This window comes from Schistocerca piceifrons, chromosome 2 (assembly GCF_021461385.2).
Source record: "Schistocerca piceifrons isolate TAMUIC-IGC-003096 chromosome 2, iqSchPice1.1, whole genome shotgun sequence".
NCBI classification, from domain to species: Eukaryota; Metazoa; Arthropoda; class Insecta; order Orthoptera; family Acrididae; genus Schistocerca; species Schistocerca piceifrons.
In genome coordinates this window covers 607536973-607562736 of record NC_060139.1, presented here as the reverse complement: position 1 = coordinate 607562736, position 25764 = coordinate 607536973, and the positions used below count along the sequence as shown (strand labels likewise).

Below are 25764 nucleotides of genomic sequence, written 5' to 3'. Positions count from 1 at the left end.
TACATCACACTACTCGCGCCTCAGTTCCACTATTTACAAAAATTTAGAAAACTTTCGCTCACTTTCACATGAATAAGAATACACACAGACAGTTGGGGTACACGTATTCTCTGCCAGGTAGTGACGTTGCCGACAGTAAGGGCGACTAACCACCCCTTAATTTAACCATACCAGATCCGTAAATAACCATGCCTACCCTGCACTGATGTGGGACTAAGTCACAAAAGATCATCAGAACCACGCTGTACTCCGCGATATTGCATTCTAAATCATTCAGATGGTTACAGATACCGAATCCCATGGACTTTTTGATTACACACATTTACATACGTTAAAGTACAACTATTACTATGCTACTTGTAGGCCTAAACAAGATCTGTTAAATCTACTGAGAACTGATTGCTAGTGGCATAGTACCGGTTTTAATTTTATAGACAACAAGCTGATTACCTGGTGTTGCCAAGGTATGTGTCTGTTCCAGTCTTCTCTTTACCCCTCTCTGTCCACCACCTCCTTCCCATTCTCTGTGTCCATCTTCTTTCCCCTGCCCCTTTGTACATCTCCAACTACCCCTCTCTCTGTTCATCTCCTCCATCCTCCCGCCTTCTCCTGCTAGTCTCTCTGTCCTGCTCCTCCTGTACTTCTCACTGTCTGTCTTCACCAAGCCCTCTCTCTCTGTGCATATGCACCCCCCTCTTTTCTCTGTCCAACTGCTCCTCCCTCCTCTGTCCATTTGCTCCTTGCCCCTTTGTCCACCTCCTCCTCACCCTTCCAATTCCATCTCCTGGTCCTCCTCCCTGTCTCTGTCCATCTCCTTCTACCCCTGTCTCTGTCCATCTTTCCACCACTCCTTATCCATCTCCTCCTCCCCCTCTGGCTGTCCATCCCCTCCTCTTCCCTTTCTCTGTCCATTTACTCCTCTCCCTTCTCTGCCCCTCTATTTTCTCCACCCTGTCCCTCTTCTCCTCTTTCCTTTCGCCGTCTAAATCTTCCTCTCCCCTCTATTTGTCCATTGCCCTCCCCCATCTCTCTCTCTCTATTTCCTCCTCCCCCATTCCTGTGTCTGTATCCTCCTTCACCTTCTCTGTATGTCCATCTCCTATTGCTCCTTTCTCTCTCCACTTCACCTCCACCCAAATGGGTGGCTGGTGTTTCTTACCCTACAGTACTACTTACCATATCATAACTAATGTGTGTACCAAATTTAGTTGAAATCTTTCCTGGTTTATAATGAGTTTTTTACCAGTCGCTTTGCACATGTACACACATCTCAAATATATGTCACATATATTTAACATACTTCACACGCATTTGTATACATATTTCACCTGTATCCCTAGCGAATTTCAGCATGAAGATTCATTTTCACATAGCTCTATCTTTATGACGTCGTATCTTCTGAACTATGTATCATACAATGATATAATTTTGCAGATACATTTACCAGTGTATTTGGATACAGTCTGAGAAATGTGTTGGGAATATAGTTAGTAGTAAATAAGTAGTAAATTAAAACATCATGCACGATGCGGCAGTTTTTCACGGATCTCAGTGTTTATGGCGTCATGTCACCTGGACTATATGTGTACAATGACCTAATTTTGCTCGTATTTTCAATGGTATATATGAATACTTTCATCAAAATTTGTAACGAATATAGGTAGTAGTAAAGAAATAAAACGTCATGCTTCATATGGGCTTCTACTGCTTGAACAGCGAAAATGTAGTAAGCAATAAACTTTCTACCTTTCATCATTTTGTTGGGATTGTCAGCGAGAAAAAGTTTCGTTAATATTTGAAATTATGTGTAACGTTTGTCACAAGTCACTAAATATTCTCACTCTCAAATTCTGGACGCATAAAGTACGGGTATTTGTGCGTCATGGGCTACACTGCTTTTTCACCCCCACCCCAACGTTTTGATAAGTGTGTGCTTCTTACCACTGTAACGTTCTCTAAATAAAAATTCTTTGAATAAATGCGTTACTGAGGACTGGATATAAAACTCGAATTATCGTGTAGCATCTTGTAACTTCAAGTGGCGCGCTTACTCTGTGTTATTGTTAGCAAAACTTCATACGAACTGATTGGGCAATGCAACTCTCAGAACCAATAAAGAAATACAGTCACTGCAAAAAACATTCAGCCCCTTAGGCACTAAATCCTCTGGCCCGGTTCAAAATTGATAACTTTGGTCCGTGCGCACATATCAAATAAACTGAATAATCTTACCTCTAAAGCAGCAATGGAGGAACGCGATATACTCTGGTCTCTCTTGAAAACAATAAAGTATGCTAGCTAAAGGCGTGCGATGCTGACCGTAATACTTTGAAATGCACATGAAATTCTTTTGTCAGATAAATGAAAACATTTAAGAAAAATCCAATGTCTTTGAAAAACATGACTAGACACGGAGGCGGTACTGATTGTTGTGAATTATTAACACAGATTTTTTCTGTGAATTATATTCCAAGTTAATTTTGGCTTTTCAGAAACATCTGACACTTGAAATTATATTACTCAGAAATATTACATTATATTAGAAATTCTTTCAATCCATCTGTGGCATACAGCAAACCAGTGCTTAACAGCAATGGTTAAAACCAGTCTTGGTTGCAATTTTAGTTTTTTAGTTTTCAACTACGCGTTTCACCTTATTTAGGCATCTTCAGGTTGATCTACATAGAAAACAGAGAACAAATGCATCTATTTAAGAATCGAGATCGCGTTGTGGAGACTTGGATACTCTTTAAAAGCATGTACAAACAGATCAAATACTGAAAGAGCAAATACCTTAATTTGGCATTTCTTTGAAGGGTCCTTTAAACACTGTAGCCAAAGTGCATCGTCGAATTCAACAGGCAAACATCGCCTTAACTCAGCAAAAACTAGAAATATAAACCAGTAAAAACAGATAAGAGAATTCACCAGTTATCGGACACTCAGAAATGCAATCACATTGCCGAAGCCTTACGATAAGGCCTTACCTGGCTAGATGGACATGAGTGACTCCAAGACCTGCATAACGCATTCCCGTTCACAGGAGCGAGTAATAGAATAAGATGGGGCTCAAGTAGCAAGCATAATGCACCACAGCGTCGTGTGCTAATACTGACACCTAATACAGAATCACCTCAATAGGCGGCGCTACCACACAGCTGCCGGTAAGAATGAGAGATCGTAAACTGGTACATAGCCACTAAAACTTATAAATGTAACGTACATAAAACATTAATAAGATTAATAGGAGCAACACCTGTGCAATAACTTATCCTAAGAATTTTGACGAAGTAAAATACAAATGAAGGCGGTAAATTTAAAAAAGGAAAACAGGGTGTGTAATACAACATACAGATGCAGTACCTGAACAGATTTTATGTATCTTATATCACTAGAACGAGAACATTAAAAAACACAGGACCGTAATTTCAGATGAAGAGGCCCCTCTTATGACACGCAATACTACATCATTTGGACCTAGAACTTCTACCTAACAAGACAACTCTTTTTATAAAATACAAGTAAAATTATTACGCTTAAAAGATACACACCAATGTGGAAGACGGACGCAATGCGGGCGAACTTTTTCCCATTTCCTTTTTATAGATACATAAAAGGTGTAAAATACGTCGACATTTAAAGCGACAAACTCGCAAGTATCATATTTGAGTCAAAAACCCCTAATGGCTTGGCTAACAAGACGACATAAGGCCTGCGAGGAACAGGACTCATATTTAGGCAGAATTACGAGAGCCCCAGGTTTACATTAATAACACCTATTTTATAACTACTAAAAAGGCCTGATTAGCGCCAAATATTTGGTCGTTAAGGAGGGACAAATCTTTGTCCTCCATATGCCTAAATATTTCAATTTCTTCCAAAATGTTTAACTTCTTACCCTTTTGCACAAAATTTTGTACTTTCAGAGGACTATGACCACTGGCTTTAAGGTACTGGGCAAAGGCAGAGTTCAGTTTTTCCTGTCCCCATCTATTGAGGAGATGTTCTTGCAATCTAATTTTGAATGTTCTGCCTGTTTGTCCAACATATCCTACATTACAAAATATGAGCCCTGTTCCTCTCTGGCCTTATGTCGTCTTGTTAGCCAAGCCATTAGGGGTTTTTGACCCTGCAGTCTGTACATCCACTGGCCATCATATTCTGCGCGCACTACACCTCATTGCAAGCTTGCCATACCAGATCCCTGTTGTATTAATGTTTGCTTTTCTGGTCCCACAACATGGAGCATTCACGCACAATATTAATGAGCCTATAGACGTCTGCCGGAAGAAACCGCCCCAAACGATATCTCGAAACGCAAACTGCTTGCGACTACGCGTGAGTCATCACAACGCATAGCTCGGCTCAGCCTGCGGTCTAAACGGACACCGCGCTGGTCCATTGTTAAACCAAGCCGCAAAATTGTGACGCGATTTAAGCGCATCATCGCTCGGCTAGGCTCGGCTCGGCATCGCATCGCATCGCATCGCATCGCATCACGGGCAGTGTAAATTCTGGCTTATGGGAAACGAAATTGGTATTTATATCACCTGTAATTAAGTAATTCTCGGTAAGTTATTTACATATATGTTTTGCACTTTCAGCTGATTGATAAACTATCGTGCATGACTGACTGAACTGAGACTTGGCGCGTTTGAAAACGTCGACAAAACAAATGCACATATCACTTAATTATTTTAGAGAAAACATAACATTATTACTTTTCTGTGCATGCCATCATTAACATTTCACTTACTTCAGCGTTATTTCTTTTGTGATGTAGTCGAAGTGTGATGTCAATCTCTAGTCTGAGACGTAATTTGAATTTGCTGCTTCCTGCATTGATAATCAAGGATGGCGTATTCCAGTCCCTTGTTGTATTCTTCGTTATCAGGAAGCGGCACCTATCATGAATTTCGTGACGGAGGATATTCAATGATTAATTACTTATTCACCACCTCAGAATAATCTAAGAGAGGTCTAAGATCATATGCATCACTCATCAGCAGCTGGAAGATCGAACACTGCTACTGAGCTAATCTTCATTGACTTTAGTCAGCGAAGTTACATATAAGCAGATACTAAATGATAAGCCATTTGGTTTACAATGCACGATTTTCATTCACTCATTTGCAAAGTTCAATTTACAAATAAAATTTTACATTTACAAAACATTTTATTTGATTCACATTCAGTACCTACTTTCTGCCATTTGATATTAAAATTTACAGTCGTTTCTTTTATATTGTATAGTATCACAGAATTATATCAAACTGCATGCATACACAAAGTACGACCACGAATACAAGTTATATTATACGTCATGCTGCATTAAAATATTAAATGAATTACATGCATTGAAATAATAATAACTCATGTACTTCAATGGTCAGTGGAAGTCTCTCAATTTGACGCCACTTTGGCGGGTTGTGTGTCCCTAACACATCCCACTTATCCAACTGGGAAATGGATACCTCCGGTTTAACCGGAATCCGAAACACATGTCGTTTTTGGTATTTACTTATATCATCAAGAGGTGAAAGCAATATTAAATGGAAATTGCAAATTTCTGTCATCAGAACAGGTTTCAATCCCATGACTTCTCAGTTTCCAGGAATGCGCCTTACCAGTAGATCACCGGGGCTGACAATGCTTTGAAATAAAATGAATGGATCAGTAAGAACAAAATCAACGAAGATGAGAGGATAGTAATGCAAAATCGTTCACCTGTGCCGAGCCTGCAACGTAATGAATATATAGTGACAAATGAAAATCTGCCCCAGACTAGGACATGGACCCAGATTTACTGTTTATCTTGATCAGTAGCCTTAACCAACTTTTTAAAACATTATGCTGTACGAACATGCCTCCTGAACTGGCTCAAACTTCCACTGTGAGTGGTGTTCCCACGTACGATTTCTGAAGAATACTTGCAGAGGTTCTCCCAGGAGGGTAAGGGAAACAGTACTTTTTGAGGAACAGAGCCCATGGAGACCATGGCTGCGATACCGTACAATTACTAGGTGGCTGTTTGTTTGATAGGGTGGTTAATCTGTAACTAGGGGAACAAGCGAATGCACCATCATTAGGCTATTGACACCAGCAGCGGACGCTTCATGTCCAAATCGTTTGACAGTCCTTCATCTTGGTACATCCACAAACGTTTCTAGCCTAGTATGAAGCTAGAAACAATAAACCACTCATCCAGTAAATCAAATAAAATTGTCACAAGCTCTTCAACTTCGTATCCAGTTTGTCTTTCCTCCTTCGTTCACCTTGTACTGATTTGAATTTTTGCACTCTCGTATGTCAGAGCCCTATGCTAGCATTGTATTTCTACACTGCAGGTGAATCAGTTAGTACTAATATGTGATGAGGCCACGAACTGACACCGAGTAAAACGAAAACAGCTACCATCCGATATGGATGCAAGTCATGACACTGGTCATGCTTGTCTTCTTGAAAATCTTATTTCTGCCATTCTCTACTAACATTATATTCTGGGTAAGGAGGCTAAGCCAAGCCATTCCTGATACATCCACAAAGAGTAAACATATCAAGTGGCAATTTCCGCTAAGTTACCTCAGGCTATGTGGCAAATTTTGGACGTGTACAAATTTTCATTCGCCCCTTAAGTCTGCGCTTATACATATAGATGTCTGAGACTTGAAAAGGTCTCTGGAACCATATAGTTTCATTTGACCGGAACACAATGTACTGAACTTGGCAAAAAGATCACCCTCATGCAGTTGTCTTGAACTGTGGAGCACGAGATTGTGTACCTTGCAGTCCTGTTAAATGCGGCTGTAATTGCACCGCTGTTTGACGTGATCCACAGTGCAGCGATCATCTACTGCAGTAACTCTCCTTCGGGCAGCAGTACCTATTGTTCAGAACCCTCCCCATACACGTGAAACCATGCTGTGAGCTATAACAAACTCTTGGTCTACAATCGTCACACTTTGTCCATAATCCAGAATGCCGATGATTCTTCTTCATGTAAAGTCACCCAAATGTTATCTCTGGGCCATGTTGTAGTGAAGACCGTCATCGCAGTGCACTGTAACTGCTGACTGATCTATCTCGTCCTTAAATTTTGCAGAGCAGTCCATTACATCAGATATTACAGATTTCTGCGGAAGAATAACTCCTTTGAATCAAGTGCAAAAAGCTCTGATAGTTATGCTGAATCAACTGCGATCTCCACATTGGCTCTGCTTTATTTCACTTATTAATCGTTCGTCCTTCGGATCAACGCCATGATACACAGCACAAATCATTAAATTAGATACAATATTTGCTAATTCCTTAAGTATGCGGAATTCGTAAAATCAGATGTTGTAAATATAAGGGGCAGTCAAATGAAAATGAGACAAAGAATAAAAAAGTAAGTAAACTATTCATTACTTCAAAAGTAATCGCCATTGCGATGTAACGGCTGTCTCATTCACCATTTTGAACTCCTTCTTGTCTGTAATGACAAATTAACCTCAATCTTCCTACCTGTTTTTCAAAGTGGACCTGTTGTTACCCAAAAAACATATCCGCATCAAGCCACTCAGAAGACTGATGACTCAAAAAAAAAGTTCCTTCCATGTTAGTTCCCTGATACTGATAATTCTGGATTTCACTGACGCTGCAGAATACTTCTACCACTGCTTCTAAAAGGCAAAGTTAAGACACCTTTCGGCCACAGCCAAAGTGGCTAGAAAGTTGACCTGTCAAGAAAAGCAGGCCAGCTGAAGTCAATAGCAATGCACACAGGACAGTTCTTGTTAAATATTACTCTTATCCAGTGGCTTTACTTGTGCTCAGTTCACAGCTGAGCATCCTGGAGATGGGTCCTTTGTCCATCTATCTTCTTTTCATGAAGATCGGGGTCTTCGAACTTTGATGGATCAATGAGTTCTACCAGAGAGACTTGGCAACTGCAAATTGAAGTGCTGCCATTTGAACTGAGACTGATGTGACTTTAATCATCAGGCCTTGTGCAGACCTAGCCAATGGACCAGGTAGCAGTCAACAGTCTTCATCATGGAAGGGCATGCCACAGCCTCTGTGCTCCTTCTGTTCCTGTAAATTTACTCCGATGCCTCCTCTTGGAGGCCGTAGTGTGACGCAGTGTGACGTCGTACACTCTGTGCAGGGCCAGCGGTTACTTAATGGGGTTTGATATCAACGAGATCACTCTGTTTTTAACCCATAGCCCTGTGCTGCTAACACCGAGGCAACACAGACAATACCAGCCAAGCTGTGATCGTGGTGCTATGACGTAGCTGGGTGCTGGGTAGCACTGATGTGTCCATCACTGCAGCAGTCGAGACGACATGGTCCGCATGTGTGTCAGTGCTTTCTGGTGAGATTAGCATCTTGATGCCTGCCACCACAGTTGGCTGCCCTGAACGAAGGCAGTGTATTCCTGAACAATAAATATTTACTTGTTAACGATATGTTATTAGTGCTTTCAGGTGCAGATCAGGCCATCTCGCACCGACTCATGGTTCACTCATGTCCCAGGTGTGACGGTTCGGCCTGATGCTGACTCCGACGACCCAATATCATCACTTAATGTACTGTCCTGCTGCCGAGTGGTTACAATATGTGATAATCAGAAGTGCAGACAATCTTTCTAAAATTTCGATATTAAATAACATATTGAGAGAAGTATACTGTCACAATCTCAGTAAGAGTCTCTATGACACTGAGTAACACTGTCAATGCTGGTAGATAATGTATTACAGTAGAAATCAAGTAAATGTTTCTTTCGCCTTAGACTGAGAAATAAGTGCCGCTGCACATTTTAGTATCATTGTATATTTAATGAGTATTCCTGGTTTATTCTGTGATAAAGAAAGCATCCCAGGCAAACTACACGAGCTGATGAAAGTCATCTACAAAAAAGGGAGCAGAGAAGCACAGATTAGCAGTGCATTCCAGATGAGAAAAGATGCAGTAACGATGGCAAATTTTTAAGACAGAACGCTGGGCAGCAGATCAACACCAGCTGCTTCAGTATCACACAGAGCAGACAGGGCAGCACACTAGGCTTAGAATCACAGAGCCAAATAACAACACGTGCACAATGACTCAGTGAACATAAGCACGAACACCTGTTCAAACAGCTTGCGGAGAGAGAAATCGGTGCACAGAGCGGAACAACTAGTTGCGCGTAACATAAGCGATCCAGACCTTTGCCTGCTGCCCAGTCCTGGCAAAGAAGAGTGAACGGCGACCCGGAAAAGACGTCGTGCCGATTCGCACCACGTGTCCGTTGCTCGAAGCACTGCTGCTGCCCCCTGCTCCACTGCACATAAACTATCCGTCAACTACCTGCGCCGCGCTCTCCAGAGGCCTCTCACCGACGCGACTCTAGCGGCAGCTTTTGAATACTAGGGAAGGCAACGATAACTGCAATCCCATAGAGTAAATATCTCTGGAGTCAGCATTCACATGCGCAGAACAGATTTTGTGTTGTCAACATACATTGCCGGCCTGGTCACGTGTTCTCGGGACATCGTGTGTTTGTCCGTATAGCGCCCTGTATATTTAGAATGTCACTACATCTCTAGTACAGACGGATTCTTTTCGTACGAGTCGTGGATTATTTATATATGTTGCGTAGACATTTTAACAGTATCCATTTGATACCGGGAATAAACCAGCTACGTAACTCTAAGGGGCAAGTGATATTGCATTCTGCTTCTTTGCGATAGGTCTCACAGTTCAGATGGAGTCGATTTTTGGTATTTTTCGGTATGATACGGCACTTTATAGTATTACAGAACCTGACGTACATTTTTGCTCTGATTTTTTTTTTTTTGGTCATCAGTCTACTGACTGGTTTAATGCGGCCCGCCACGAATTCCTTTCCTGTGCTAACCTCTTCATCTCAGAGTAGCACTTGCAACCTACGTCCTCAATTATTTGCTTGACGTATTCCAATCTCTGTCTTCCTCTACAGTTTTTGTCCTCTACAGCTCCCTCTAGTACCATGGAAATCATTCCCACATGTCTTAGCAGATGTCCTATCATCCTGTCCCTTCTCCTTATCAATGTTTTCCACATATTCCTTTCCTCTCCGATTCTGCATAGAATCTCCTCATTCCTGACCTTATCAGTCCACCTAATTTTCAACATTCGTCTATAGCACCACATCTCAAATGCTTCGATTCTCTTCTGTTCCGGTTTTCCCACAGTCCATGTTTCACTACCATACAATGCTGTACTCCAGACGTACATCCTCAGAAATTTCTTCCTCAAATTAAGGCCGGTATTTAATATTAGTAGACTTCTCTTGGCCAGAAATGCCTTTTTTGCCATAGTGAGTCTGCTTTTGATGCCCTCCTTGCTCCGTCCGTCATTGGTTATTTTATTGCCTAGGTAGCAGAATTCCTTAACTTCATTGACTTTGTGACCATCAATCCTGATGTTAAGTTTCTCACTGTTCTCATTTCTACTACTTCTCATTACCTTTGTCTTTCTCCGATTTACTCTCAAACCATACTGTGTAGTCATTAGACTGTTCATTCCGTTCAGCAGATCATTTAATTCTTCTTCACTTTCACTCAGGATAGCAATGTCATCAGCGAATCGTATCATTGATATCCTTTCACCTTGTATTTTAATTCCACTCCTGAACCTTTCTTTTATTTCCATCATTGCTTCCTCGATGTACAGATTGAAGAGTAGGGGTGAAAGGCTACAGCCTTGTCTTACACCCTTCTTAATACGAGCACTTCGTTCTTGATTGTCCACTCTTATTATTCCCTCTTGGTTGTTGTTCATATTGTACATGACCCGTCTCTCCCTATAGCTTACCCCTACTTTTTTCAGAATCTCGAACAGCTTGCACCATTTTATATTGTCGAACGCTTTTTCCAGGTCGACAAATCCTATGAAAGTGTCTTGATTTTTCTTTGGCCTTGCTTCCATTATTAGCCGTAACGTCAGAATTGCCTCTCTCGTCCCTTTACTTTTCCTAAAGCCAAACTGATCGTCACCTAGCGCATTCTCAATTTTCTTTTCCATTCTTCTGTATATTATTCTTGTAAGCAGCTTCAATGCATGAGCTGTTAAGCTGATTGTGCGATAATTCTCGCACTTGTCAGCTCTTGCTGTCTTCGGAATTGTGTGGATGATGCTTTTCCGAAAGTCAGATGGTATATCGCCAGACTCATATATTCTACACACCAACGTGATTAGTCGTTTTGTTGCCACTTCCCCCAATGATTTTAGAAATTCTGGTGGAATGTTATCCATCCCTTCTGCCTCATTTGACCGTAAGTCCTCCAAAGCTCTTTTAAATTCCGATTCTAATACTGGATCCCCTATCTCTTCTAAATCGACTCCTGTTTCTTCTTCTATCACATCAGACAAATCTTCACCCTCATAGAGGCTTTCAACGTATTCTTTCCACCTATCTGCTCTCTCCTCTGCATTTAACAGTGGAATTCCCGTTGCACTCTTAATGTTACCACCGTTGCTTTTAATGTCACCAAAGGTTGTTTTGACTTTTCTGTATGCTGAGTCTGTCCTCCCGACAATCATATCTTTTTCGATGTCTTCACATTTTTCCTGCAGCCATTTCATCTTAGCTTCCCTGCACTTCCTATTTATTTCATTCCTCAGCGACTTGTGTTTCTGTATTCCCGATTTTCCCAGAACATGTTTGTACTTCCTCCTTTCATCAATCAACTGAAGTATTCCCTCTGTTACCCATGGTTTCTTCACAGCTACCTTCTTTGTACCTATGTTTTCCTTCCCAACTTCTGTGATGGCCCTTTTGAGAGATGTCCATTCCTCTGCAACTGTACTGCCTACTGCGCTATTCCTTATTGCTGTATCTATAGCGTTAGAGAACTTCAAACGTATCTCGTCATTCCTTAGTACTTCCATATCCCACTTCTTTGCGTATGTCTTGAACTTCAGCCTACTCTTCATCACTACTATATTGTGATTTGAGTCTATATCTGCTCCTGGGCACGACTTACAATCCAGTATCTGATTTCGGAATCTCTGTCTGACCATGATGTAATCTAATTGAAATCTTCCCGTATCTCCCAGCCTTTTCCAAGTATTCCTCCTCCTCTTGTGATTCTTGAACAGGGTATTCGCTATTACTAGCTGAAACTTGTTACAGAACTCAATTCGTCTTTCTCCTCTTTCATTCCTTGTCCCAAGCCCATATTCTCCTGTAGCCTTTTCTTCTACTCCTTCCCCTACAACTGCATTCCAGTCGCCTATGACTATTAGATTTTCGTCCCCCTTTACATACTGCATTACCGTTTCAATATCCTCATACACTTTCTATATCTGTTCATCTTCAGCTTGCGACGTCGGCATGTGTACCTGAAGTATCGTTGTCGGTGTTGGTCTGCTGTCGATTCTGATTAGAACAACCCGGTCACTGAAATGTTCACAGTAACACACCCGCAGCCCTACCTTCCTATTCATAACGAATCCTACAACTGTTATACCATTTTCTACTGCTGTTGATGTTACCCGATACTCATCTGACCAGAAATCCTTGTCTTCCTTCCACTTCACTTCACTGACCCCTACTATATCTAGATTGAGCCTTTGCATTTCCCTTTTCAGATTTTCTAGTTTCCCTACCATCTTCAAGCTTCTGACATTCCACGCCCTGACTCGTAGAACGTTATCCTTTCGTAGATTATTCAATCTTTTTCTCATGGTAACCTCTCCCTTGGCAGTCCCCTCCCAGAGATCCGAATGGGGGACTATTCCGGAATCTTTTGCCAATGGAGAGATCATCATGGCACTTCTTCAATTACAGGCCACATGTCCTGTGGATACACGTTACGTGTCTTTAATGCAGTGGTTTCCATTGCCTTCTGCATCCTCATGTCGTTGATCATTGCTGATTCTTCCGCCTTTAGGGGCAATTTCTCACCCCTAGGACAAGAGAGTGCCCTGAACCTCTATCCGCTCCTCCGCCCTCTTTGACAAGGCCGTTGGCAGAATGAGGCTGACTTCTTATGCCGGAAGTCTTCGGCTGCCAATGCTGATTATTTATCAAAACTTAGGCAGTGGCGGGGATCGAACCCGGGACCGAAGACGTTTTGATTATGAATCAAAGACGCTACCCCTAGTCCACAGGTTGCACTGATAGTCTTGCAAAATGACTTGACAGTACTTTAGTACTTTTGAAAGTGTCCGAATTTGCCACACATTAGCGATTATATCCCTGCTAATTCGTCCTTTTTTCCTGCTATTTCTGCGTATTTATTTTCTCATTTTGCGACCTAAAGGACATTTTTTCTTACTGGTGACACTTTGAAGTATTTATTCAACGCATTTTACGTACTTGCTCCCAGTTTATTAAATAAATAGTAGACTGAGTAATCTATATACATAATCGACAAGTCACTGATAAATGCATGGAGGATAGTATTTGCTGAAACAACTAACCATTTCCTTTCCTGTTCCACTAGCAAATTTACGAGAGGAAGCGATTCTTTGTAAGCTTTTTTACTAGCCGTAATATCTATTGTATAGTCATAAAATTGTAGAAAAATATGTCTACAGAATCAAGCCTTAATTATAATGCGTCTCGAAATTTTTAACATATACAATGTCTCTTACTAAGTGGTTCAAATGGCTCTGAGCACTAAGGGACTTAACATCTTAGGTCATCAGTCCCCTAGAACTTAGAACTACTTAAACCTAACTAACCTAAGGACATCACACAACACCCAGCCATCACGAGGCAGAGAAAATCCCTGACCCCGCTGGGAATCGAACCCGGGAACCCGGGCGTGGGAAGCGAGAACGCTACCGCACGACCACGAGATGCTGGCGTCTCTTACTAATATGATAACTATAATTACAGCTACATGGTATGTACCCATGCATCTGTAGCAACAACAGTAATTCACCATCGCTATTACACTATCAACAAACGGCGAAACACAACAAAAACTCTTGATATTATAAACTTCAAACGCTGCGGAAAGCACACACGCACAGCGAAGTCCCGAGAACACGTGACAATCCTGGTTTAATGTTGACAACATGCGCAGAACGCAATGCTCACTCCACAGATATTTACTCTATGAGTAATCCACGCTCTCTTGTGAGACGCTGGCTAAAAGTTATCGATAGTGGAAATGTGGAATGAGCCGCCACGGCTCCGTCACTCCTCTGAATAATCACTGTTACGTTTACATTTTGCTTATTTCTTCGTCAACATGATGATGGCAGTCTCCTCTCTTTATGACGTCATTCCGCTGTAATGGCGTTTTGGTCAACCGGCTCTTACGGTCTGTATCAATTATCTTCGTTTTGTGGCCGCATTACATGTAATGTCAACAGTCTTTGCTTGCTGGCATTTCACCTGGCGCTTGTTTATTGACGTGCTGTACTTGCCTTGCTGAGGGAAGACTTCTAAAATTCTACTCCATTCCCAAGCCTATTACTTCGTGGCGCTTCAACACTGTCTGTCTTCGCAACATAGTTTGTATCAATCAGGTGACAGATAACGGTTTTCGACGATAATATTGCAAATGCTTGTCAGTTTCCTAAAAGATACGCACTGTATAGATACAGACCACTCTAAATATTTCTAGAACACTGAATTTTCTGTTGCTATATGCAAGAACAAGACCACGAGAGAAGTTGTGGAACTCGTGGATAATAGAAAAGAAGGGATTATCCCGGTTACATGGGCATCTTTTCATGACGTAATAGCCAGAAATTACGAAATAATTCTTATTTATGTAGATTTATCAAAATGAAATATGGCAGATTATATTTATGGCAGTAATATGCTGCCAGCTGAAGATCCATCCCTAGAGTCAGGAGTTCTAGATGTACGTTGTACAGACACAACTGTATCAAATATTAAGTATTTTATATATTTGTTGTCACAGTTGGTACTCTTAATAATGTTAATATCGATGCACTATTAACTACAATAACATTCCTTTTCATCATATGCAACAGTAATTGGGAATGGCCACTGAATGGATGTTCCAATGCGGTTGCAGGCTTCCTGAGCACGCAAGACGAGGTGGTGCCCGGCAACATGGGCCTCAAGGACCAGGTGGCGGCCCTCAGATGGGTACGTGACAACATCGCCAGCTTTGGTGGCGACCCAAACAACGTCACCATCTTTGGCGAGAGTGCGGGCGCTGCCTCAGTCCACTACCATCTACTGTCCCCGCTCTCCAAAGGTGAGTCTTCTACTCCACCAGTGATTAATCACAGTTCCAAACTCAAAGAATAGCCAATAATATTGCATGGTTGTGGTCTGGAACCACAACTGGCACTGTCTTTAGGAAACGAGCACGTGTTCGGCACAGCTTTTGTAATATTGGATAACGTGCCGAGGACGAAGAACTGCAGCTCAAATTTAACCCTGTGGTGCATGAATTTCACCGCAGTGTACAACTTTTAATGATCAATTCTCTAGTGTTTTCAATGAGTCATGAGGCTAAAAATGCATGCAGGACACAACACCAGTAGGGAGTGACCACTGCAGTGAACTGTGTGCATGTGCAGCCTCAGGACTCATTGAAAATGCCAAAGAAACTACCATTAACAGCTTATGCGCCGCAAGGATAAAAAATTCAAAAGCAACGTTCAGTAATCCTTAGACAGGTGGGTTAAAAACCAACCAAGAACGCAATAGTATTTCATTAAGGACAGATTTCGACTTCATATAGAAGTCATCTTCAGAAAATGAGCGCCGGCCGGGGTGGCCGAGCGGTTCTAGGCGCTACAGTCTGGAACCGCGCGACCGCTACGGTCGCAGGTTCGAATCCTGCCTCGGGCATGTGTGTGTGTGTGTGTGATGTCCTTAGGTTAGTTAGGTTTAAGTAGTTCTAAGTTCTAGAGAACTGATGACCTCAGAAGTTAAGTCCCATAGTGCTCAGAGCCAGAAAATGAGCACCATCTGGCGGCTGCTGCTGGCGGCTCCTCGGATGCTCACACGGCAACGCGATGGTAAACTGCTCCTTACACAAGTATGTTCAGATCAAGATGATAGGAAAGACCCTCTCCCCACCCCCTTGGTTTAATAGCGATGTTAGGAAACTCTCCATAAACAAAGAACGTCAAAAACCTTCAAAACCTATCCCATAACCAAAAACCGGACGAAGCGAAAATCAAGCTCAGATGAGCGTAAGGAGAGCAACGAGAAAAGCTTTTAATGAATTTGAAAGTAAAATTTTGCCAACCGAACTGACCAAAAACTTCAAGCGGTTTTGATCGTATGTGAAGTCAGTAATCGGATCGCAATCTTCTATTCATTTGCTCAGTGACCATAATAAGAACGAAAAGGAAGAAGACAGAGAGAAAGCCGAAAAACTTTCAATCATTGTGCGAACGCCGAAATAATAGATAGTGACTGCACAACAGAAAAACAGCTGAAATCGCTTAGCCGGAAGACATCTGGACCAGATGAGCTTCCTCTAAGAATCTACAGAGATTATACGAAAGATCTTGCACCCCTTCTAGCAGCAGTTAACTGTAGGTGGTCTGAGCAAGGATGGATACCTAGTGAAGGGGAAAAAGCGGTAGTTTTCAAGAAAGGTCTATGTCAATGACGTCAGTCTGTTTTAGAATTATGGAACATGTTTTATGCTCACTTATAATGACGTTTTTGGAGAATAAAAATTTCCTCTGTGTGTGTGTGTTTGTGTGTGTGTGTGGGGGGGGGGGGGGGTTTGAGGTTTTCGGGCGCTAAACAGCGTGGTCATCAGCGCCCAAAAAATTTCCTCTATGAAAGTCACGCTGGTTCCGCAAACAAGAGATCTTGTGAAACTCAACTCGCTTTGTTCCTCTAAAATACAAGCTTACCGAGTATCGGACCAGATTTGAGGATATTTTCAAAATTCCTTGCATGTAAAATTCGGCACATCGCTCTTAACGGAAAAGAATCGAACGATGTAAAGGTAATTTCGGGAGTACCCTAAGGAGGTATGATAAGACCATTACCATTTAGAATGGTTATTAATGATGTACTAGAAAATGTCGAAAGCAGCGTGAGGTTGGTCGCGAATGATGCTGTTGTTATAAGAAAGTAGAGAAGCCATAAAACAGTATCGATTTCCTGAATGACTAACAGAGGGTTGATGGATGGTGCAAGCTCCGGCAATTGAACCTGAACGTAAATACCAATAACATTTTGCACGTACGTAGGAGAAGAACTCCACTACTGTACAACTACACTGTTCACGACAAACTGCTGGAACAGTATCGTAAAATATCTGGCACTAACTTCCCGGAGCGACCTCAACTGGAATGATCACATAAAGCAAATAGCAAGAAAAGCAAATGCCAGGCTGAGATTCATAGGATGAATGTTATGAAAATGTAACTCATCCACGAAAGAAGTGGCCTACAAAATACTTGCTCGACTGATTCTTGAGTATTGCGCAACAGTCTGAGACCCTTTCCAGGTCCATTAATAGAAGAAATAGAGAAGATCTAAGGAAGAGCGGTGCATTTCGTCACGGTACCGTTTTGTCAGCGCTAGAGCGTTCCCGGTATGCTCAACAAACTCCAGTTGCAAACGCTACAAGAGAGGCGTTGTACACACGGAGAGGTTTACTTCTGAAATTCTGGGAGAGTACGTTCCTAGAAGAGTCGGCCAATATATTATTTCCTCCGTATTATGAAATGACCACAATGAGACAATTCGAGAAATTAAAGCTAATACAGTAGTTTCTGTAAAATCAATTCGGAAACGTTGCAGGGCATGCGTCTCGACTCTGTCGTTGCTGACAGGAAGGAAGGCCAGCAAACAATGTCGGCCTCCCCTTCCGAACAAACGAATGAACTGGCCCAGGACCTTGGATGAAATTGGTCACTGTGTATCAGCTACCGTATCCCGTGCAGACTCTTAATAAAAGGCTGCACTGCATGAAACGACAACCGCGCTCTCAATACATGTACGATTCCGGAGCTATTCAGAGAAAGTCTATGGTCAGTAACGCGGAAACAGCCACTAATGCAATGTTAGTTGGAGTCATTTTGACCTACCGAGTATAGACTGGGACGTCTATGGATTCATTGCAGGGGGTAAAGACAGACACCCTTGCGAAGTACTTTTGAACACAGTTTCCGAAAAGTGTCTTGAGCAGCTGGCTCGACAGGCCGCAAGCAATGGAAATATTTTAGACCTCGTAGCTACAAACAGGCCTGACCTTATCGACGGCGTCAGTATAGAGACAGGGATTAGTGACCGTGATGTCACCACAGCGACTATGGTTACTAAAGTTAATAAATCAGTCAAGAAGCAGTTGTTAGCATCTTACTTAGACAGTGAACTGACATCATTTAGTTGCGGTACAATGGACGTAGAGGTTAGTAAATCGTGCTCTGGAGGAGTATCTGCCGAGTTAAGTGGATTATGAAAGGAAAAGACCCACTGTAGTTTAACAACGAAATTCGGAAAATGCTGAGGAGGCAAGGGTTGTTGCACTCCCGATTCAAAAGACAACACGGTCATGACGACACGATAAAGTTAGTAGAAATTCGTGCGTCTGTAAAAACATCAATTACAAAGCATACAACTATCAAAAGCTTTTACCTAGAACCCGAGAAAATTCTGGTCCTACGTAAAATTGCTTAGCGGTCTAATGCTACAGTCACTTGTTGGCAGTCCAGTGACGCAGGAGAAGATAACAAAAACAAAGCCGAAGTTCCAAATTTCGCATTTAAGAAACCATTCATACAGGATAGTCGTACATACATACCATCGTTCGACCATCTGACATGCTCTGGTATGGAGAACAGAGAAATAAGAATCTCTAGCGTAGCAAACAACAAAAAGAGTTGAAAGCAAATAATTCGTCAGGTCCAGATGGAATCACAATTCGGTTTTACAAAGAGTACCATACCCTACAGCACTGGCCCCTTACTTATCCTGTGTCTATCACAAATCTCTCATCCAGCACAAAGTCCCAAGTGACTGGAATAAATCGCAGGTCACTCCTGTGTATAAGAAAGGTAAAAGAATAGACCCGTCAAACTACACATCAGTATCCTTACAGCAGTTTGGTTCAGACTTCAGGAACATGTTCTCAGTTCGGATCTAATAAAGTTTCTTGAGACGTAGATGCTTCTGTCCATGAACCAGCACGGTTTTAGAAAGCATTGTTTATGTGAAACTCAGCTTGCCTTTTCTCACAAGATATCCTACGAACTCTGGATGAAGGGCAATAGACAGATTCCATATTACTAGACTTTTGGAAGGCACTTGATACGGTGACGCACTGCAGACGGTTAAAAAAGACACGAGCATACGGAATAAGTTCCCAGACGTGTGAGTGGCTTGAAGACGTCTTAAGCAACAGAGCCCAAAACATTGTCCTCTATGGCGAGTGTTCATCACAGGCAAGGGTACCGTAAGGCATGCCTCATGGTAGTGTGATGGGACCACTGCTATGTTCTACACATGTACATTACCTAGCGGACAGGGTGAGCAGCAATCTGCGGCTGTTCACTAATGATCCTGTGGTGTAGGGGAAGGTGTCGTAGTTGAGTGACTGTAGGATACAAAATGACTTAGCCAAAATTTGTAGTTGGTGGTTTACCTACAATTATTCTCCTCACGCGCCATTTGCAGATCGAACAGGGAAGTGGGGATCAGTTAGTGCTATCAGAAGTACCCTCCGCCACACACCACTAGCAACGAATTTCGCAATTCCTCTTGTGGTTTTGTTCCTGCATATGGTAGAAAATTTTGTGTTCTAGAAATATTTTGAGTGATTTGTATCTCTACAATGTGTATTGGTTAGGAAACTGACAAGCATTTGCAACATCATCGTCGAAAACCGTTATCTGCCGCGTGGTACATTTAACTATGTTGTGAAGACAGACAGTATTGAAATGCCACGAAATAATAGACTTGGCAATGGAGTAGAATTTTAGAAGTCTGCCCTCAGCAAGTAAAAGGCGAGTAAAGCAGATCAATATGCAATCACCAGGGGGAGTGTCAACAAGCAGAGGCTGCTGTAATGCAGCCAAAAGACAGAGAAAATTGCTACACACCGTAAGAACTGGTTGACCATAACGTCATTACAGCAGAATGATGTTATAGGGACAGGAGGATGCTATCAGTGTGTGACATTATTATCAAAAATTCTTATAATTATGTAGGGTGTACTCATCCAACTGCTTTTTATCTGCTCCTACCACAAACATTGTGTTCCTTCATGACCACTGTAACTTGATTTTTACACCAAGAATGACCAAAACAAACATTATGTTTCAGAACCTTTATTCTACATCACGTCATAATTATTATGTTACTTTGACAAAACTCAAAAATATTGACATGCTGCCGGCCGTTGTGGCCGAGCGGATCTAGGCACTTCCGTCCGGAACTGCGCTGCTGCTACGGTCGCAGGTTTGAGTCCTACCTCGGGCATGGATGTGTGTGATGTCCTTAAGTTAGTTAGGTTTAAGCAGTTCTACGTCTAACGGACTGATGACCTCAGATGTTAAGTCCCATAGTGTTCAGAGCCATTTGAACAGACATGCTTACAACACTGACGTACATCTTAAGCAGTTACATGTTTCTTGCACAACATCTCATAAGACACTGCCAACCAATGCCAACATGGCTGCCCCTTTATATACATATAAACCCGAACAGTCCTCGGTATTGTTATAAAGAGCTTTTTTAATAAAATTACAATTAAAACTGTTGTCTTAAAACTAATGACATATTTCTTCAGTTGCACGGGCTCTTATAGAGCAAATACATATTTCAGTGTTCAAGCATTTAACATTTTGTGAGTGTGTAAATACTCAAAATCCGAAATATTAACAATACTTTTACTATTTTTATAAAATGCAAAAGATACATGCTTCGGAAAATGTTCCTATCAATGTATACGTTTCCAAGTCACCCACTGAATGTGGCAAAATAGGTCGTTTATTTATTATTGACAAAACACCTAAAGAACTGCCTATGTTTACACACCACTTATAACATTTTCGCTAATTACATTTTAATTTTCTACTCAATTTTGATTATCTCAGTTGGTTTTTCGTTTAATTTAGACACTGTTTTAACACAAACCCATCTCAGTTTCAAAGAAATGACTTTGACCATTGTACTCAATCATGTGTTCCAGATTTCACCTAATTAGGTTGATCCTAAATATTCCTACCAATTACAGGATTTATATACTTCAATACAATGATAATTTAGTAACTAGTTTCAAAACAATTTTATGAGTATAGGTTTAACTACATCACTATCTTTTGTTTACATCAGTGATTCCTGTTTATTTGAAACTGGATTGAAAAATACGTGTTTTAAATGGGTTTCAGTGGATGGTTATGTCTCAACTAAAAGTTGAACAAAACCTTTTCTGGTAGATCCATGTAACAGTACTCATTTTACAATCAATTAGATGGATTAGCAATTTACATATGATATAGATGGATTAGCAATTTACATATGATATGAGATCAGATTTCTCCTTAATCTCCAAACTGAAGTGTAACACACATCACAATGAAATTTAAACTATGTTTTCAATTAAATATGTAAGATTATCATAAATTATTTTGTATAGTATCAACTGGATCAGACAAAATATTGATTAATAGCACAAAGAAAGAACAAGTTAATTTGCAGGATTGACTGTAGCTTGTATTTCAGCATGAATATGAGGTAAATATATTTCAATCAGAAAAATTATCTAATGGAACTTTGCTGAATTGCTCTTGTTCCTCAATAATTATGGCAGTCATTAGAGCCTCCAGGTACTCCTGAGTGCAATGGAGACACTGGCGTAAATAACTCTTTCTCCATATTGTCGATGCATTGTGGAACAAGCATTAGTATCGGATACTACAATACTCAAAATCCATATTACATTGTACATCACAACCCCTATTGTACAGAGGTGCATCAAGTTCTTATTAGTAATGCACAGCATTAGACCATAATATACCAAAGTGTTCAGTCTCCTCCATGTGTAATGAGGAGCACTGAACTGGAGCTCAATATGGTTCTCTGCTCGTCGGAAGATCTTCATTGCAAAACCTGGAATTTGGTTCATATTCCACTCTTTATGACCATTATATTTCGTGTAGTTGATTATTTTCAGCAGAATTGATAACCAGCAAAATTCCAACTGATCATATTTAAGCATTTCCTGTCTTAAATCTCATTTTGCAATTTTAACTTGTTCTTTGACAATATATCACTAAAACAATATTCTTATTAACTACATGAAGTAAAGTTGTAACTTTGAATTTCAAATTATATAACTAGTACAAAATTCTCAAGTGCTATTGCACTAGTCTCTGTGCTCTTCACTAATATTCACATATATTACTGAATAATCACACTTCCACAGATTGCTATCCAAGGCTGACTAAAAGACAATTCTCCACTGAGTCCACTTGGACTACATGTACAAATATTGATTAAGACACAGTACACAGACTGTTTCAAGATTTTTGGTTTGCCACTTTGGGTTCCAACACACAAGAAAATGAAACACAAGTGAGTAATATATAAATTATATCATAGATTATCTATACAAGTGACATCTTTCAAACTATGGTTATACATTTATACATAATACATGTTTAAATCATCCTTATCAAAAATCACCAATACATCAAGTTGAAAACTGTATACTTGGTCTCACAGATTATCTATACATGTGCCATCTTTGAAATTCAGTATATTTAATAATTCAGAAATGCTGACTTGTTTCCCAGATCGTCCTATACAATAAGCTTTAGTCACAAAGACAAGAACTGACACAGCAAATGAGAAGGGTCTCAGCACTAGAGACATATGGGTGTGGACAGAGGGAAGGACAGCTTGGTACTCTGGTGAGAAGTAAGAAACGAAATTGAAGATTTGGAGTGTTGGAGCTGAAGAAGAAAAGATGACAGATCCCTAAGACAGGAAACCCCCATACCCTCCTACCCAGGACCCCCCACTGTTCAAGTACTTCTCTGTGGCACTGGAGGGGGAAGTGTGTTCAGCTTCCCTACGGGACGGACTTGCCACCCAAAAACTCCCTATTAACTGATTGACGAAGGGTAAACAATAGCATTCTGCTAGACAGAGGAATTGAAATATTTAACTTTATATTGATTATACAAGTATCAAATGCTAAATATAACCAGCTAACTTACAAGCAGTTCCTCTGATATCCAGTTCAGATCAAACATAATTAATACATAAACATGAAAATATAGAAATAAGGTACACAAATATCATATCAAATCACTATAAGTTTCAGATCAATAAATAAACGAAGTGGAATGCCACTTTGGGCTGATCATTCAAGTGCAGAAAATGCTCTCATTTTGAGAAGAAGTTTCTCATGCATAATTAGGTAAGATAAACTTTTTTAAAAAAATAAATAGTGTGTTTACCACAAGAAACAACATCTGTTTGTCAGAATTAGCAATATGTGTCACTGAGTTTCATAAACTTTAGTATAATGGTTATACACCTAAAGTCAGGTGTGAAAAGTGGCAAAGAAAAATTATATAACAATTTTTTTTATATAAATTGCGACGAGTCAAACCATAATCTATAATATTCCAGCATAACATGGACTTGAGTCATCACCACATCTCACCTTACTGAGTATGTTATGTTTTTGTTTCACTTATGAATATGTATTATTTCTGGCCAGTATTTTCTTTCAGGATGCAAGTCTGAGAGATACAAATCAAGTTACAGAATTCTGGTCCACGCATCACATATGTTCTCCTTTCAATTGACAAGGGACATGTAAAGTATAAATCTAGTGACATATTTCTTGTAAGAAAATCAACTTCAAGTAATAGTGTATATAGTAGAGGTAAAAATGGCTCTGAGCACTATGGGACTTAACTTCTGAGGTCATCAGTCCCCTAGAATGTAGAACTACTTAAACCTAACTAACCTAAGGACATCACATACATCCATGCCCAAGGCAGGATTCGAATCTGCAACCGTAGCAGACGCGCGGTTCCAGACTGTAGCGCCTAAAACTGCTCGGCCACCCTGGCTGGCAGTAGAGGTAAAAGGTACTTCAAGCAAAAGAGCGTGTAACTAAACAGCTGTAAGTTTGAGAATGCGTAGACAATAAATAAGTATTGGAAATTATATTACATGTAACAGTAAATCTACAGTTGCCAAAGTTAAAATGGATCAAGTAAAACAGTTGATTACAGTGTGCATCATATTACTCAAAGGTGGTTGCCAAGCAACTTGTATGAGATATTCCTTAGTCAAAGAAATTAAACTTCATCAAAAAACAGAGTGCCCAATATCATGTCCTAACCTACCTAAACATCCATTACATTCAGATACGCATCATCATCATCATCATCAAACCAAAATTGCAAATATCAATGTATGATCTACTTGATTTGCAAATCTGCTAGCACAACATCATCATCTCTCATAGACTTATGGGATTTCAATAATTTCTACGGTAACATACATAGTTATCATTCACATATCTCCATAAGAAAAACATCTCTAATCATAATCCAACATCAGTTCATTTCAAAAATAAGTTTTCCTGTCTTACATTTCATAGTCATGGCTTATAAAATCAGCGTGAAAGCTTACCCCCACTTACCACAAAAATCTTTCCTACTCTGTTACATTTTATTGGTACACAGTGGTGTGGCGCCGATGAGGTTGACACCAGCATCAATATGCGTTCGTTTTTGGACTCTGAGCATCATCTTTGGACTCTGAGCATTGTCTTTGGGCTGTTCTGCCATGTTCAATTCCTTGTGAGCCTTGCATGTATTTAGGTGAATAAATGAACTACTGCTAAAAGGGTATTGTTTGGTGTAACCAACCCGAACTATTCCCTCACTGGTGACCCCAAGTTGTAACGTCTTCCATTTTCGCTATTTTACTGTGTCCGTGACCTCCGCGTCGGTTATTTTCGCGTGTATTACATCGACACAGCATTCAAACAATGACTTTGGCCCAGCGCCTAACACTGGATTTTGTGATCGACATGCATCCTGTTGTGGGCGATATACACCCATCAAGAGTGCAACACGATGCCTCTCACTTGGTGATTCCGCCGATTTTGCTGGACGTTTTCAAGCCTGCAACAATAAGTGAGGTTAGAAGTGCGCATGACTCTGGCTATCAAACGCCTTTGTCCTCGCCACATGTGCCCTCCCTCATCGACTGTGCAGTTACCTCTTATGGATCACAGTGCAGTGCGGAACCAATGCCGATTTCTGCAAATGCTTCGTCGGACAACCTACTACCGCCAGGACAATGATTTGCCACGCTGAAATCCATGCATTACTACGCAGATACCTGCCACGTGGCCAGAACTGCTTCGTCCACAGGTCAACCTCCTCAGCATCTGACCACACCCGTGCCTGCCTCTGTTCAGCATCATCACATGCCTTCCTACTTCGATACCTCGTCCTGCAACAGGAACAGTTACTTGTTATCTGTGCCTGACCCCCATCTCTGTCCCACTGCTATGCCTCAGTGTTTTGTGCCTCAACATTCACCTTATCCGCACACCGTTTTGAGTGGAGTGACTATGAACAGTGAACATTCACATACCCCATCCCATGTTTGAAATCATTTCCCACACTGTACTTCTGGACAGCCCGCACCTCCACAGCCTCCCTGCAACACAGGTGGCCCTGGCTCTGGTCATACGTCAAACTTTCCATAGACTAACATGCGTTCTCAAACTTTGAACTTTTTATCACCTGTCGCCCCCTCACCGGCTCCAGTCGAGCTTCCACTACTGTTCGCAGCACATCTCGGTG

At 41.0% G+C, this 25764-nt stretch overlaps 1 protein-coding gene across 1 annotated transcript in view; it reads left to right on the top strand.

Moving 5' to 3' along the window:
* LOC124775104 (esterase FE4-like) overlaps nt 1–25764 on the top strand; it is a 383368-nt gene that overhangs the window by 245006 nt on the left and 112598 nt on the right. The window contains exon 5 of the mRNA XM_047249928.1: nt 15009–15194. Coding sequence (XP_047105884.1) covers nt 15009–15194 — 186 coding nt within the window. The remainder of the gene's footprint in view (nt 1–15008; nt 15195–25764) is intronic.